This window comes from Hylobates moloch, unplaced genomic scaffold (genome assembly GCF_009828535.3).
Source record: "Hylobates moloch isolate HMO894 unplaced genomic scaffold, HMol_V3 SCAFFOLD_1, whole genome shotgun sequence".
In the NCBI taxonomy this organism is placed as follows: domain Eukaryota; kingdom Metazoa; phylum Chordata; class Mammalia; order Primates; family Hylobatidae; genus Hylobates; species Hylobates moloch.
The window spans coordinates 182,441,466-182,456,760 of record NW_026652276.1 but is presented as its reverse complement, the minus strand read 5'-3'; the positions used below and the strand labels follow the sequence as shown (position 1 = coordinate 182,456,760).

General features: G+C 38.7%; 1 protein-coding gene across 6 annotated transcripts in view; it reads right to left on the bottom strand.

Moving 5' to 3' along the window:
- MAGI2 (membrane associated guanylate kinase, WW and PDZ domain containing 2) overlaps positions 1-15,295 on the bottom strand; it is a 1,482,569-nt gene that overhangs the window by 176,527 nt on the left and 1,290,747 nt on the right. For all 6 annotated transcript variants that reach the window (XM_032761229.2, XM_032761230.2, XM_032761232.2 and 3 more), the window contains 2 exons: positions 11,116-11,147; positions 4,796-4,985 (listed from right to left, as the gene is read on the bottom strand). In XM_032761229.2, the coding sequence (XP_032617120.1) occupies positions 4,796-4,985; positions 11,116-11,147 (222 nt within the window). The remainder of the gene's footprint in view (positions 1-4,795; positions 4,986-11,115; positions 11,148-15,295) is intronic.

Sequence of the window (15,295 nt, the reverse complement as noted above, 5' to 3'; positions counted from 1 at the left end):
CACAAGTCACTAATAAGCCTTTACCTCAAATTAGGGATAAAATATGTATAGGCAAATATTCTATCAGCCAAATAAATTAGCTTGAAAAAATTACTTATCTGAGTAGGTATTACGCTTTTTATTCATGGTGTGTACATTTAGATGTATGCTTTTCTTGAACAGTAATGATGATTATTCCTTGAATAGAGTATATAAAAAAGGAAAATTTTATAATTTATCATTCAAATGAGGACAGTCTAGGGTGGTGAAAAGTGAACTATTGATAATCATGCCAGGACAGCACAGACAAGGATTGTCCAGGAAACTTCCATGTGTAGTCATCCTAGACAGTCTAATCAGTAACTAGGCCAGTAATAGAAGGTTTCCTATCATATCAGAAATGCGTGGTGGACACAAGGATGCAATCACACATAGAGAAAGAAGGGCAGGAAGAGATGAGGGGGAGAAAACACTAAGGGCCTTTAGAACTACTTTTCTCCAAGGTTAGAAATGGCATATGTAGTTCAGCATTAGGAATGTTAGCATACAAACCAGAACATTCAAGCCATTCCTATTGTGACTGTAAAACAAATTCAAGTCCTTCCTTTATGAGATTCTTGGGAAAAAGACAGAGAAAAGAGAAGTAAAAAATAGCACGGCTTGTCCCACCATGCAAAGGTATTTTCTTTTGTTTTCAATTTTTAAAATCGCAAGTACTGGGGACATCAAGAAGTCTATTATCAACAGAAACTATTATCACATACAGAATAGTCACATTTGTCTAAAAGTCTTTGGTAGAGATGGAAGTTGGGGAGATTTTTGTTCTTTTCTGGGAATTGGTAGTAAAGACTTAGGGCCAATCTTTAAATAATTAATATGAAGATCCAGAAGGCCCATTGATTAAAACTTTTTTAGGGATTTTTTGGGCAGAGTTATACTTTTATATATGTAAGTTTAAGCTTATATGGAATTAAGTTAGTGGGGAAATAATTTTTTTTTTTTTGCACAGAGTTCTTCAGCAAGGATTAATGAGATTTTGATAATGCAAAGGTACTTAACATAACATAACATTCTCTCTTTTTTTTTTTTTTTTTTTGGGACGCCCGGCTAATTTTTTTGTATTTTTAGTAGAGACGGGGTCTCACCGTGGTCTCGATCTGCTGACCTCGTGATCCGCCCGCCTCGGCCTCCCAAAGTGCTGGGATTACAAGCGTGAGCCACCGCGCCCGGCCACATTCTCTTGATTGAATATCAATTTTCACATGGAAGTTGAGAAACTCTCAGTATTTAGTTATTTTTACTGCACAATTTCACACATTAAAATATTGATATTATTTGCTGTGTTGTGTAATGGAGCCTTGTTCAGAAATCGTTTTCCTATGTGTTTGTTTGTTTGTTTGTGTCCTCAACTTCACTGAAAGCTTCTAATGAGCAGAGGTTATTTCTCATAACTTCTCTTGTGGAGTGCCTTCCAGAGTTCTAGACACATAGTGAGTGTTTCATATATTCTTGTTGATTGATGTGGAGCCTGGAGTTGCCACCTCTGGGCACTGTGCCTAATGTTCTGAAATCAGAGGAACTGCCAGCCTGCTGGGTGGGAGAATCTTCCTGTCTCTGTCCTGCTCCATTCCCAACTCATCTTGAGATCTCATGAAGATAGGAGGTGTTTCCTATCACAGCATGTACCTGTCATGTTCTGTTTCACGTGGCTGTAGTATCCTATGATCATCTTCATTTGTTTAAAATCACAGCATTTTTTTTTTCAGGAATACATCTTTATTAAGATGTCCTGTGCATGCACATTAAAATGTCAGCATAATCTAATTATGAGTCAAATGAGGCACGGCAGCATTTACATCATTTGATAAATTTCCATCATTTGTAGGGGACTGGTGACTTGAATCCAAATATTTCTTGACAGCCTTGACAGAACAAACGTTCTGTAGCTCTGTACAGCTCAGGCTTGTGGGTGGAGGGGCGTCTTTTTATTTGGCGACTGTAACTCAGTTTTGAAAGTGAATGCAAAAATCTCTTTATCTTTAGACCTGGTTGTAAGGAAGGACACCATGAGATCACTATAGGCTAGGGGAAATGTCAAAGGACTTAGTTTAAACAGCTCTGGTTAGGATTCTTTTCCACACTTTCCCTGGTTGCACTGATTTTTTCCCCCCAGGAAAAGACACAAGAATAAATAGAGCCAAGCCTGAATGTTATGCATGTGATTCAAAGGAATAAGAATAGGAATGGCTCATAATCACAAATTTTGAAATATTGATCTTTTGATTGGGTATATACATTTTATGATTATTGCATTAAAAAACCTATTTGAAGATGATGAGAAACAGATTGAGCTTTCCAATCATTAATTAAAATCTTTTTCTTTTAGTACTGCTTTAAACATTTACATGAGAAAATAAAACTTGGAAATGGAAATGTACAGGAGGGCAAAAGGCTGTAATTTTTTTTTTTTTTAAGACACTCACATATCCACAAGCAGAGCGAACTGATCAGCTATCCAGAGAGACTAGAGAAAGTGGCGCCATGCTCTCCTGGTTTCCTTAATCTTCAGTGGTAGAGCTTTTCTTACCTTGACGTAATTTCTATGTTTCATTTACGCTCCATTTAGTGTTATGAAGAAATGTGATAGAAAAGAGAAGGACAGGAAAGGAAATGAGCTTGCCCTCTTTTGGCTTCCTGAGATTTTTGACCCTGAAAACATTACTGTGACTTTAGGAACATTAGAGAGAGCTGATGAAAGCAGGAAGGGGGTGTGGTGAGGGTGGCAGCAGCAGTGGCACACGGAGAGCACTGATGGGGGGCCCAAGGGGGGGTGAGGTGGGGAGTCGGGATGTTTGCTGTCCCTGCAGCTGTAGAGGGAAAGGGTGATGAAGAGCTACCGGAGGAGAACTGAAAAAGAAAGCTCTGGAGGTTAAGGCGGGCTGGTTTCCTCGGTTTGTTACAGGTGAGGAGGGGAAAGGCAATGAACAGAAACAGTATTGCAGGGGCTGGATAAAGAAATCATTCTTTTAGAGTTGAGAGAGCATCATGTACAAAGAAACTGAGGGCACAATGGTATCAGACAACCATAAAGAGAAAATTGTAGATAGATACCAACATTGTTTTTGTCCTGAATCATAAAGCTTTGCATTGGCTAGGAAACTGCAAAAAAGATGGAAGCGAATGATGAAGGAAGAGACAAAATGCGGGAGGAAGCATCTCTTAATGCTCCCCAAATGCAATCACAAAATTAAACAAGCCAAGGTGAGGATGATATTTTAATCCTATGCACTTCTAACTTCCATCTTAGAACTGTTAACTTTATCTTACTCTCTGTTTACATTCATTACTCTTATTTCCCCAGTTACATGTGTGAGAGCAGGGAATATTACTCATATTTGGTATCTCCTCACAGTGCTGTCAGCAAAATGGGCATTCCATCAATACTTGGTTATCGAAGCAGAAAAGGTATTAGAAACTGGGCTGAAATCTTTTCAATTTTTTTCAGTTTAATGAACATTAATACCCTGAATTCATACTCTATATTATGTAGCTAAGAATGCCTACTTTGTTCTTACTATGCTACAACAAAGACATTCTAATGATACAATCTAAAAATATTTCAGTTGTTCATCCAGAAGGAGAGGAATGAAATACAGTAGCTCTGATGTAGCCGCTTCTTTAAAAAAAAAAAAAAAAGTATATGTGGGTTTCGGGTGGGGGGATGTTTCATTTTGATATTAATGATTTCTCAATGGCTTGCTGTCCTAACTATTTTTCAACCAAAATTAGTTCTACAAAGAGTTGTAGAGGATGGGGAAAAGGTATTATGTCTGCTTTCCCCTTTACCAGCTGAGTGCGTAATTCTCAGCCCCTGAGCTCATCAAAAGAGTAAGCAGATTTGAGATCCTCTGAGATCACACACAATTTAAAACTTGCTATTCATGCTTCGGATGATAAAGTTGGAAACAAGACATTGGTGGAACACTGAAGCAAAGGAAATCAGCAGACCGTAAATGGGAGCACCAGGGACCAAACTCTCCTACGAGGCTGGGTTTCCTGATCATTTAATACACAGATTCTTATGACACTGTGAGATTCCTGTCCTCTAACATGTGGAGACGACTGGCAAGATGGTAGAAAGAGGCACAACAATGGTGCGAGCAATATTAAAAGCCTTGTTTTCTAATGTTTATAAAGTACAACAATGTTAAAAGACCTTCAGATAGGGTGACAAGTGCATACACGAGATTTTAAGACTGAATGTTCAAATGTGTCTGACTGCGCTGAAGGAGAAGCAGAAAACTGTGGCAGGGATGATTGGCATCTAGATCAGTACTGCATTCGGAGCCAATTGATTTCATGCTTGTGAGTTGGGAAGGCTTGGCTGACATTTTACTCAAGGTCCTAACTTTTTTAATGGCTACATTCAAGGCTCTAAGAAAGATCTATGCTTTAGGCTCAAGATCAGATTAAACAGATTAAAAAAAAAAAAAAGCCAAACACTTCTTTTCTGTATTTGGTAACCTAAACAAAACCAGTAACCTCACCCCGCCAACCCCCAAAAATATATTCCCGATTTTCTTCAGGAGATTAGGGGAAGAAAAGTAGGAGATAAAATGTAAGGCAAAAGATATAATAAACCTACTTTTAGAATCAACAGGCTTTCTAAGATAATTTTAGACCAGCTGGCTCTGCTCTTGAAACACTTTTGAAACTCAGAATATAAAACCATGCCAGATCATTCAGCCTCAATATATCTCCTGGCAGGGTCTCAGCTATTATTAATGTACCCTTGTTTCATGTGGCTTTCACTTACGCCTACTTTCATAAATGGCCCTCGATTTCTCGTAGAGCTCATATGGATCAGGCTTCCGTGGGTCAAAGGCCTCTGTTGAGTCGGGAAAGGAGCTCCTGTGAAGGGCAGGTGGGAAGGGCAGGTTCTGTGGTATGGCCGGAGCAGATAAACTCGTTTGAGGACTGCCTTGATTCTCCCATCGGTCCATTATCTGAAAAGTGAAAGAGGACAGAGAAAATGACTGACAAATTCTTCCTGGCTATTTCTCTTGTCACCTTTAGGTTAACCTTTTTTGCTTTGTGGACTTTTCTTCCAGGGGATGGGTAAAACTTTGGCATAAATTCTTTGAAAGAAAAGATTTTATGTCTATGTAAGACAACATCATAAACTGTTATAAATGCAAGTGGTGCCTGACTTTTGAATGCAAACTTATCTATAACTTACATAACCTTGTCAACAATTAGCCGGTAATCTTTGGCAAACCACTTAATTTCTCTGTTTTTTTTCCCCCATAAGATAAAGATAATGTGTCTCAAGATGATTCATGTGTAGGTGCTTAGAAATGCATGGTATTAGTTGTTCCTTTTCTAAGATGGTTTCAACATATTACATCACTTTCACTGGAGCAGAAGATACAGTCGTCTGCATATACTCATTTGACACCTATGCATATCGCAACAACCTCCTACGCTTGAGCGTTCAGTCGCTTTCCTCTCAGTTTAGACGTAATTATGTAACCATCTAGGATTCAGGGATTGTTCAGAGTCTCCTAGGAAGCCTCATTTACTGTGGATCTGGTAGTTCCTCCCCCAGAATGCTGCTACTGATGTTGCTACTTCTATAATTTCTTAAAGACCTGCAGAGTACTTTCCAGTTTATCATGTTCTTTCACATACATGACCTTCTTGGATCCTCACCATAGCACCATAAGATAGAGAAGGCAGAGATTAATACCATTTTTTATCAAGGAGGAAGCCAGGCTCCCTGAGACCACCTATTGGCACTGCCAACTTCACCTTCATTCATCAACTGATGCCTCATTCAAACTCAATTTTTCTTTCCTGCTTTGAATAGACTGGCAGTGTATGTAAGATTTAGACTAGTTTGTTGCCCTCCTGCTGAAACTCTGCTCTGAGTATGCGTGGTCCTCAGGACAAAGGCCAAGCTTCCTAGAGGGTCATGGCGGGCTCATCTTGACCCTGGCTCTGCTCACCTTCCTCATATTGGCTGATGGGCTGGCTTCTCATTCCCGAGGACCCACCTGGTTCTCTTCTGCTTCTGAACCTTTGCATACTTCATTTCTCTTTCTGCATGTATTTTCCACTCTTCCATCCCCTCTCTCATTTCACCTGGCTACTAGATTCAGAGGAGGTGTCTTCTTTCCTAGAAGGCTCTTGCTGATCGCCCTGTCCCTCCTACCCCTCACATCCCTTTATCACATCCAACTGTGATTACCACGAGTCTACCCAGCCATGTCTCAAACAGATCAGACGCAAACAGGGCTGCGTCTTTCTACTTGTTGTATTACCAGTGCATAGTTAGTACTCAGAAAATGTTCATTTAGTGAGTGAATAAAATATGGCCACTTAAAAAAAACAGTTTTGATATACACTACATTGAACTTGGCAGGATTGTAACTTTCTGTCCCCTATGGCACTGTCCTGCTTTAGTTTTCACACTAGCTATATTTTTGTCAGGGCTCTGATTCCACCTCTGGTCTGTCCATCATCAATATTTTCAAGCTGGAAGGGATGTGAGGTGCCATATACTCCAGTGTTTTTTAAACTGTGCACATGTGCTGTGTGACACCAGAGACACCAGGGGCCTGCCCTGCCCACCTGGGACTGGGACTGTGGCAGGGGTTCATGTTGAGCCAGCAAACTGGAAAAGAACTGGGTCACTGACCCTTCTTTCAATAAGACTGGCTTCATTTTAATTTGTTTTCTATGTGGGCTACTGCCCAGGATTTCGTTTGAACAAAGTTTCTGTAACTGTCAAGGATGGAAAACCCCTAGTCTAGTTCAATTTCCTCCTATGAAACATAATCTCTAGAAGCATAGAGAGGGTAAGTGGCTTGTCTGAGGTCCAGCAGTTGCCAGTGGCAGATCCTGGGTCAGAACCACCCTATAACTCTAACAGAAGTAATCGTTTATATAATATCACACTGGGGGGAATAACTGTTAAATATCGTTTGAGTTTTAGTGAATTTTAGTGAATTTTCTGCTCAGAAGGCCTTGTACTCCCATTTGTAAAAATCTTTAACTATGTACTTCATAATTCATTTGATAGCAAAATTTATACAGAAAGCTATTCTGGGTTTCCTTGGTCATGCATTCTGGGTGACCTTGCCATGATGTGGAAGGCCACATTTGTGGGTAAAGGCATATCCTTGGTAATTTTTCACTTTAGCTGACTTTAGGCAGCATGTGGATGCATTCTAGCTGTGACTTTATCCCTTCTGTTTTCAAATATAAGATACTAAATACTAAAAAGTAAATAAATTAGAAATACGGTCTGGGGAGCTGTAGTACTCTCCCACTTGTCATCACAGGGCTTCAGCAAATGTCTATTTCTTTCTCCCATATTCCATTGAGGGTTACTTCATACCCACATGTGTCTTGCTGGTATATGTATTGTTCATGTACATTCATTGGACATGCTTCACGTGAAATACTGGTATTTCTAAAAAACAATCTTAAAACTACAGAACAAGTAGTGCTTCGGGCACTGTTTGGGAAGGCTGCCAGGGCAGATTGACAAATTCTACAATTTCTGTAGCACAGAGATTGGGGAATTAGTCAAGAGTCCAGTTCATGCTTAGTAAAGCATTCACAACTTCCTGCTGTGACATTCATTAACTCTTGAGTCACTCTCAGAGTTTCCTAAAAGGCTGTAAAGCAGAAAATCACTGCACCCAAGAAAAAGCAGACATATTATTCTGTTCCCCACCACCTCCTGCCCTGCTCCTTCTTAAACGGAGTTACCTGGTGGCTCCTACCCAGAAGACCATGGGGCAAACCACCTGCCCTGGGGTCAGAGGTCACCCCCTTAGCTGGGGCTGGTGTGCTGGCCTGACTGCACCTTCTGAGGGGTGGATTCCGTTGACTCTTCCCTACCTCCTTAGACACTTTGGTCTCTGGACTTTTGCTTTCTACCTGGGATACTCACTCTGTGCTCCTTTCTACCTTCATGAACCCCTTGGATTCTGATCCTGTCTCCTTACTGAGATTGATGGGCCTCACTTGCTCTACCTAGCATCTTCTTGGCCTTTCCCTGTTTAGAGTTTTTGTTACCTGCCAGGCGTTTATTTCTCAACAAGCTTCTTTTTGGGCCCCTCTTTTCCAGTCCCAGTGGTGTCCACACCCAGGCCAGTGTTTATAAACATCTCACTAGAATAAGCACAAATGGAAATAAAGTTGTTTTCTATAGCTGAGAGAAGTCTGTATCTCTGCTGGCCTTGGTGAATGAATGGATGTCTGTGCAACTTTATGAAAGGACAGCCACTGAAATATCAGTGAGCAGCCTGGACGTACAGTCCACACCCAGGCATCAAATAGTAAAACAGAACAATCTGTTCATGGCTGTGGCTGTTTTTTTTTTTTTTTTTTTGGAGACATGGTCTCACTCTGTCACCCAGGCTGGAGTGCAAGGGCATGATCTTGGTTCACTGCAACCTCCGCCTCCCAGGCTCAAGTGATCCTCCCCGCTAAGTCTCCCGAGTAGCTGGGACTACAGGCATATGCCACCATGCCCAGCTAATTTTTGTATTTTTAGTAGAGACAGGATTTTGCCATGTTGGCCATGCTGGTGGCTGATTTTTTCAACCTCAGCTTCTGATTCTAGGGTGCACACAGGGAGTAGAGAGATTATGAATGAGGCAGGCCCCTCTCCCCTACTCTCATGAAATGCTCTGTTCAGAAACTGTTTTCTTACTGTAGAAAGTGGGGTAGTTTAAATCCTCCCCGTCACTATTTTGGGCAGGGTTGGAAGATGACGCCCTTTATCTTGATTCGGTATTTGAAGAATGCGCTTGATCCTTTCCAGATGGAGAGAATGAGAACTCACTATTTCAGCATATTACTTGTTCAACAGGAAGTGACTATCTTCACATGGAATAGCATAAGATGTGGATCAGTAGGACAGAAAAGAGTCAAGGAGTCACACAGGACTAGGAGGAAGCTAGATCTCACCCCATATAATATTTCCTTATTCTGACCCAAGATATCATCAATCCTCTACCTAGCATCTTCCTGGCCTTCACCTATTTAGAGTTTGTGTTACCGGCCACGTGGTTATTTCTCAACAAGCTTCTTATTGGGCCTCTCTTGTCCAGTCCCAAGGTGTCCCTGTCCAGTAAAGTGGGACTGAATAAGAGAGACCCAATAAGGGCCACATTCAGAGGACAGTGTGTATAAACCTACATACTGTGAGTATATTGTTATATACCTGTTTTGATTAATAGTTCAGTCAACTATGTTCATTTCATAGAGTGACTTGGTAAAGGCTCATGAATGGAGGGTCTGCTTCCTGTGGTGATGGTAGTTAATGTTTTCAAGCTCAACATGTAGAGGCAACATGTTTTAAGCACCTTACATGGATTAACTCATAGAATTCCTCACAATAACCATGTGAGAAGGGTGTTATTATCTCCATTTTACAGATATAGAACTTGAGACTGATAGCTTACATAGCTAGCTCAAGTCATCTAGTTAGGAGAAGAAGCAAAACTTGAGCCCAGGCAGAATGCCTTTAGTGCCAGCATCCTAAACAAGTATATTAATGCCACACTTCCTCTCATTACAGTCCTCAAGAGTTTCTGGTAGATACATGGAAGACATCAAATCTACAGCCTTCTACCTTCCTTTGTTTATGCCATGGAAGTCCAAGCCTTAGCTTTTGTAGAAATACATGGATTCAGGATTAATTGTACATTGAGTTCTATAAAACATTTTTTGGAATTATTGACTATGAATGTAATTACAATAATGACAGCAAATGCTGCAATTATACCAAATGACATAATTTTGTATAAATGTGGTACATATAAGGAAATCACTAGATTGTATAATTGTAGCACCATGATGAAGTCACAAGGTTCCTTGTTGAATTAGATAAAGATGTGTATAACCACAGAGCACAGATTTAAGTTTGGTGGTGAAAGGAAGGAACTATTTAGACGTTGGTTAAGATAAACCAAATTTCATTTTAAACATTTAAAAGTATCTCTTTTCAAAATCACATGCATCCTTAAATGATTTGCTAAGCTTAAATAGGACTGGTTTTCCCATCTAATGTTCTTTGTGGACCAGATGAGTCAAATCCTAAATGAGGTCCTGCTCAGGGAGACTGTTCTGCTTTGCTGCAGCCTCTTCCAGTCATGGGTTTCACATATCCCAGTTAGGGCAGAGTATTCTAACACATAAAACGGGATCCCAGAAAACCAGTCCCAGCTCTTGGGACTTGGGCAATTAATAGTTTCAATCTATCTGCACGTGAAGACCATCTCTAACTGCTAAGCCAACTTGGCTAGCCTAGCTCTGCAAAAAGATTATTAAAACCCACCAGCTTCCTATATTGGTGCAGACATTTTAGCATGTTTCTTAGGGAAGTAGGCCTAGAGTGGTCAGATGATGGTAGAGATCTCCAGTATCTGAAGAAGATTCAGAAGCACCATTTTGAGTGCTTGTCAGGTTTGGCAGAATATATATATATACAGTATACAGAGCTTAAATACACGCATGTGTGTATGCGTATGTGTGTGTGTATATATATATACACAAACACACACATATATGCACACAAAGACACATACATTATATGTGTAAATACATATACATATTTTATATATACACATATATACAAAGCTAACATATATATACACATGACACATACACATATGTAGCTCTGTAGACGTTAAAATGTAAATATACACAGAGTTAAATTTTTTGTGGACTAGATTTAATTTGCAGGTCAAGACTTCTGAACCTATAGTTTGTATTGTTTCTAAAAATTCCATGTTATGAAGACTACATAGTATTGTGGACAGGAGAAAAACAAAAGGTTTCTAAAGTATTTTCATTGCATTAGGCTGCATAGTGTTAATGTTCATTTTGTAAGTATATATTTTTTAAAAGGGCAGAATTGTTTTTATAGGAAGGTAAGGTGAGTGATTCATGTATTTGTGGGACAGATACAAGAAAAAGGGACACAGAGGATTTTTTTTTTACATCACAGACTCCTAGAGTTGAAAGAGATTTTGAGGTCACCCAATTCAACTTTTATTAAATGAAATTGCAGTAGTAAGTAGAAATAAAGAAAGAAGCATAATAATTCCAACTTACAGGCTTTGGAGTTTTCCATGGAGAAAAGAAACCTGTAATAAAGAAAACAGTATTTGAACTTTGAAAATATTGCCCACTGCCACTTATGGGTGGCACGATATTAAGATAATTGTAATTGATTTTAAATTAGTTAATAACAAACAATAACAATAACAAACTTCTGCCTGGCTGTATTGTTTTCTTCAAGGAGCTCAAAATCAAATAATTTCATTGGAATTGTATTAATGATTCTAAAAACATTCCTTATTTGGCAACTGAAGATGCTAAGGCACAGAGAAGGCAAGTGAACATATATCAAATGGTCAGGGCTTGACAAGGCTCAAAACTCAGTCACCCTTAGGGATTTCTATTGCACAGCCTTAGTGGGAAAGGGAGAGAGGATATTGACATACATTTTGATTTCAAAGGTAAATATCTTTGCTTAGTATAAGAAATGGTTGTTTTATTTACCTGCTTTATGTGGTTAAAAATCAATTAATGAGTCTTCATTATTCCTAAATTTAAAAATAATGTATATACCTACATTATGAATTAGGTTCCACTATAAATTTTTGTGAGTGTTTCTCCACTGAGATGGGGCAGATTTCTATCTTTGTGCCCCAGTGCTAGCAAATATTTTGTGTGAAGAGTTCAAAATGTTTGTTACTTGAATGAATCATGTATCATGGAAGCCTTTTTTACCCAATGTATTGATCTCTTTCTTTTATCACAAAATATAATGATTTGAGTGACCCTGTTGTGATCCAAATGATTAAGATAATTAAAAGTAAAGGATAGATTAACTCCCTTTAAAAAAAATTATTTTAGCATATGAAATCAATTTTTTAAAAGGTGATAAAACAAGCTTAAAATAGAGGCAGAGGGCACTGCCACATGCTGGTCATAACAATCCAAAACTTAATTGAGCACATAGAACAAAATCATATCTTTTCATATATCTTCCTTCTTTCAACAATTTTCACTTAAGTTAGTATCAGGTAGTTTCTGATAAAATCCCTAATAACAATGAATATTGAAAACATGCCACATACTATGTTTATCACCTTTAAAACAGACTTGTTCAAAATGGACATAGTTGACAACTATTCCTATTTCCATTTGTAGGAAATATCTGTAGAAATCAGGACACATAGTTACCTACACACATTGAGGAATCCAACTCAGCATGGCAAAAATAGTAATTGCACCACAATGCACTGTTGCGACTAAGTGATGATTAATTTTATGAAAAGAATTAAACTGGGCTGGGTGCAGTGGCTCACGCCTGTAATTCCAGCACTTTGGGAGGCTGAGGCGGGCGGATCACCCAAGGTCGGGAGTTTGAGACTAGCCTGGCCAACATGTTGAAATCCTGTCTCAGCTAAAAATACAAAAATTACCCAGGCGTGGAGGCATGCACCTGTAATCCCAGCTACTTGGGAGGCTGAGGCAGGAGAATCGCTGGAACTTGGGAGGCGGAGGTTGCAGTGAGCCAAGATCCTGCCACTACACTCTAGCCTGGGCAACAGAGTGAGACTCTGTCTCAAAAAAAAAAAAAAAAAGTTAAACTATATAATCCATCATGTTTCTTAGCTTTCCTTAGAACCTAGAGTTACATTTAATGTTTAGGGGTAATAACCATCTTACCCAAGAAGCTTGGTAAAATTAGCTCTCTTTCTGTCTTACATACGCTGTTCACTATTTCTCTTTCCAATTAATAAAAAAATTCTGTTCAATGTGTGGTTTATAAGGATTTAATTGCATCCTTTTTGGAAAGAATTGACAGTAAACATTACAGATAAATACATTTATCTCCTTGACTCATTCTATAAAATACCAGTGAAAACAATTTGACCATGAGTTTAAAAGTGAAACAAACTTTAACCTATTGGCTTATTAACCATTGCTTCAGTGAAGTATAAAATTTATTTGCTGTTTTATGGAATTGCCAGCAATAGCACTTTTGAGAAAAGACATCATTTATATATTTTCATCATGTCAAAATATTCAATGATTTCCTCTACTTTCTTTGTGTCGTCACCTTCTTCCTGCTATGCCCAAACAGACTTTGAGTATTTGCTATTTCACATTTGACAGGTGCTAGGATTCTTAGACTTTGATACAGAGGTATTGAAAATAATTCCTCTTAATGGTGCTCTCATCTCCATATGAGACGTTAGCTTAAAAGATGATTTTCCCTCCTATAGAAAATGTATAATCATCTGCCCTCTCAGGAGTTATGGTGTCAGAACTAAAATGGTGTAAGCAGGAGCCTGGTGGAGAAGAGACAAGAAGAGGAGGTGTTTAATTTGACTGCCTTTCATCATGGGTACTTGGGCTCCTCATTCTTCTAAGGCTGATTCGTTCAGTCTGACCTCAGACCATTGGTACAACCCAGGGCTCCTTTACTGCTCACGTGATGGCAGTTTCTGGAATATTTCTAATGCTGAGCTGTGCTGCAGAAGCTTCAGTCTTTGAAGCAATAGTAGCCCTTTCTGAATCATTGTTAAAAAGAAGTTGCTTGCTGCAGAGTAAGGAATTTTATATGGTAAGAGAGAGCATCAGAATAATTTGCTTAAAAATAAATGCTATTTTTGTTTATCTGTCAAATTATTAATCATGTTGGCCGGGCGCGGTGGCTCACGCCTGTAATCCCAGCACTTTGGGAGGCCGAGGCGGGCGGATCACGAGGTCAGGAGATCAAGACTATCCTGGCTAACACGGTGAAACCCCATCTCTACTAAAAATACAAAAAATTAGCCAGACATGGTGGCGGGTGCCTGTAGTCCCAGCTACTCGGAGGCTGAGGCAGGAGAATGGCGTGAACCCAGGAGGCAGGGCTTGCAGTGAGCCGAGATCAGGCCACTGCACTCCAGCCTGGGCAACAGAGCGAGACTCCGTCTCAAAAAAAAAAATTAAAAATAAATAAATAAATAAATAAAAAATCATGTTACAAACATTTAAATTAAAATGAATGAAAAACATTTATTTTGGATATACTCAATTTGGTCCTGATGAAGACAGAAGGTCAAATTTTCTATGTGATTAAACTCCAACTTTCTGCTCAACTTCATGGGAAGTTGTGGGTTAACTACTATAAATGTCTCATATTTTTTTGTGGGGATGGCCCCTCTAGGAAATCTAGTCTATTTCAATTAAAATTAAAAAGCACTAAAAACCAAATCAAAACTTTCAAATCCTTGAAGAGACATGCTGGTTATTATATTGAGCTTATTTCTGAAATTATTCTGGTAGAACATAGATCACAAAAGCAAGATAAGACTTCTGAGATCTAGGAAGTTTTGCATATGCATGTATTGTGTGGTGAATCTCCGCACTCCAGGTGAATGGAATAATTTCTATTGGGCATGATTATTTAAAAACTGCTTGCTAAATTTTGCCTTTGCTGCTTGCCTCACAGATCATAGGACACTATTCCCCTCATCCGCCAGAAACTATTACACCTCGCTTGGCGTCCTAGCCTTTCTCAATTCTAAGCATTTTGCTAGGCTTGGTTAGCCTGAGAATATTAATTTTGGGGCATCTCTTCACCCATCTTCATAGGGAAACGGGAACAGAGATACAGAAAACCTTTTCTTCAGCCTTTCTGAGTTGAGGTAGTCTTCATTATAAAACCAAGTTTATAGAAAAAGAGCCATATTCTTTAAAATAATAGTAATAGTAATAGTTTGTTTTAGTTTCTGGCCTTTATTTCCCCTACTTCTATAGAAAGCTGTGTATTAGAATTCTCTGGTAGGATTAAAATTTTTTTTATAATGACCTGACTCATGTTTTGCATACTGATCATTTATTGACTTTTATCCTTAGCAACTTGTTGTGTGTTTGAGTGTGCATTTGTGTGTGTAAAAATGCAAATGTATTTATTTAATCTTGTGTCTTATGATAAAAGCAAAAGAGCTCAAGATATAGTTATAAGTTAAATGAAATATGGATAAGAACATAAAACAAAAGAGAATAAATGGAAAAATTTAGATGTAGCTAATATAGAAACTAGATGCATTTTTAAAATTTATTTTTAAGTAGATGCATTTTAATATAAAGCACAAAACAGATTACACCTGTAAAATCTGTCTTCTTTGGAACGAGAAATAAAACTAGAATATATTTGTAACTCTGCATCTAAGAGCATATGAGATGGGCAGAGAAACAGACACACATTGCAAATTGTTTAGGCAGGAAA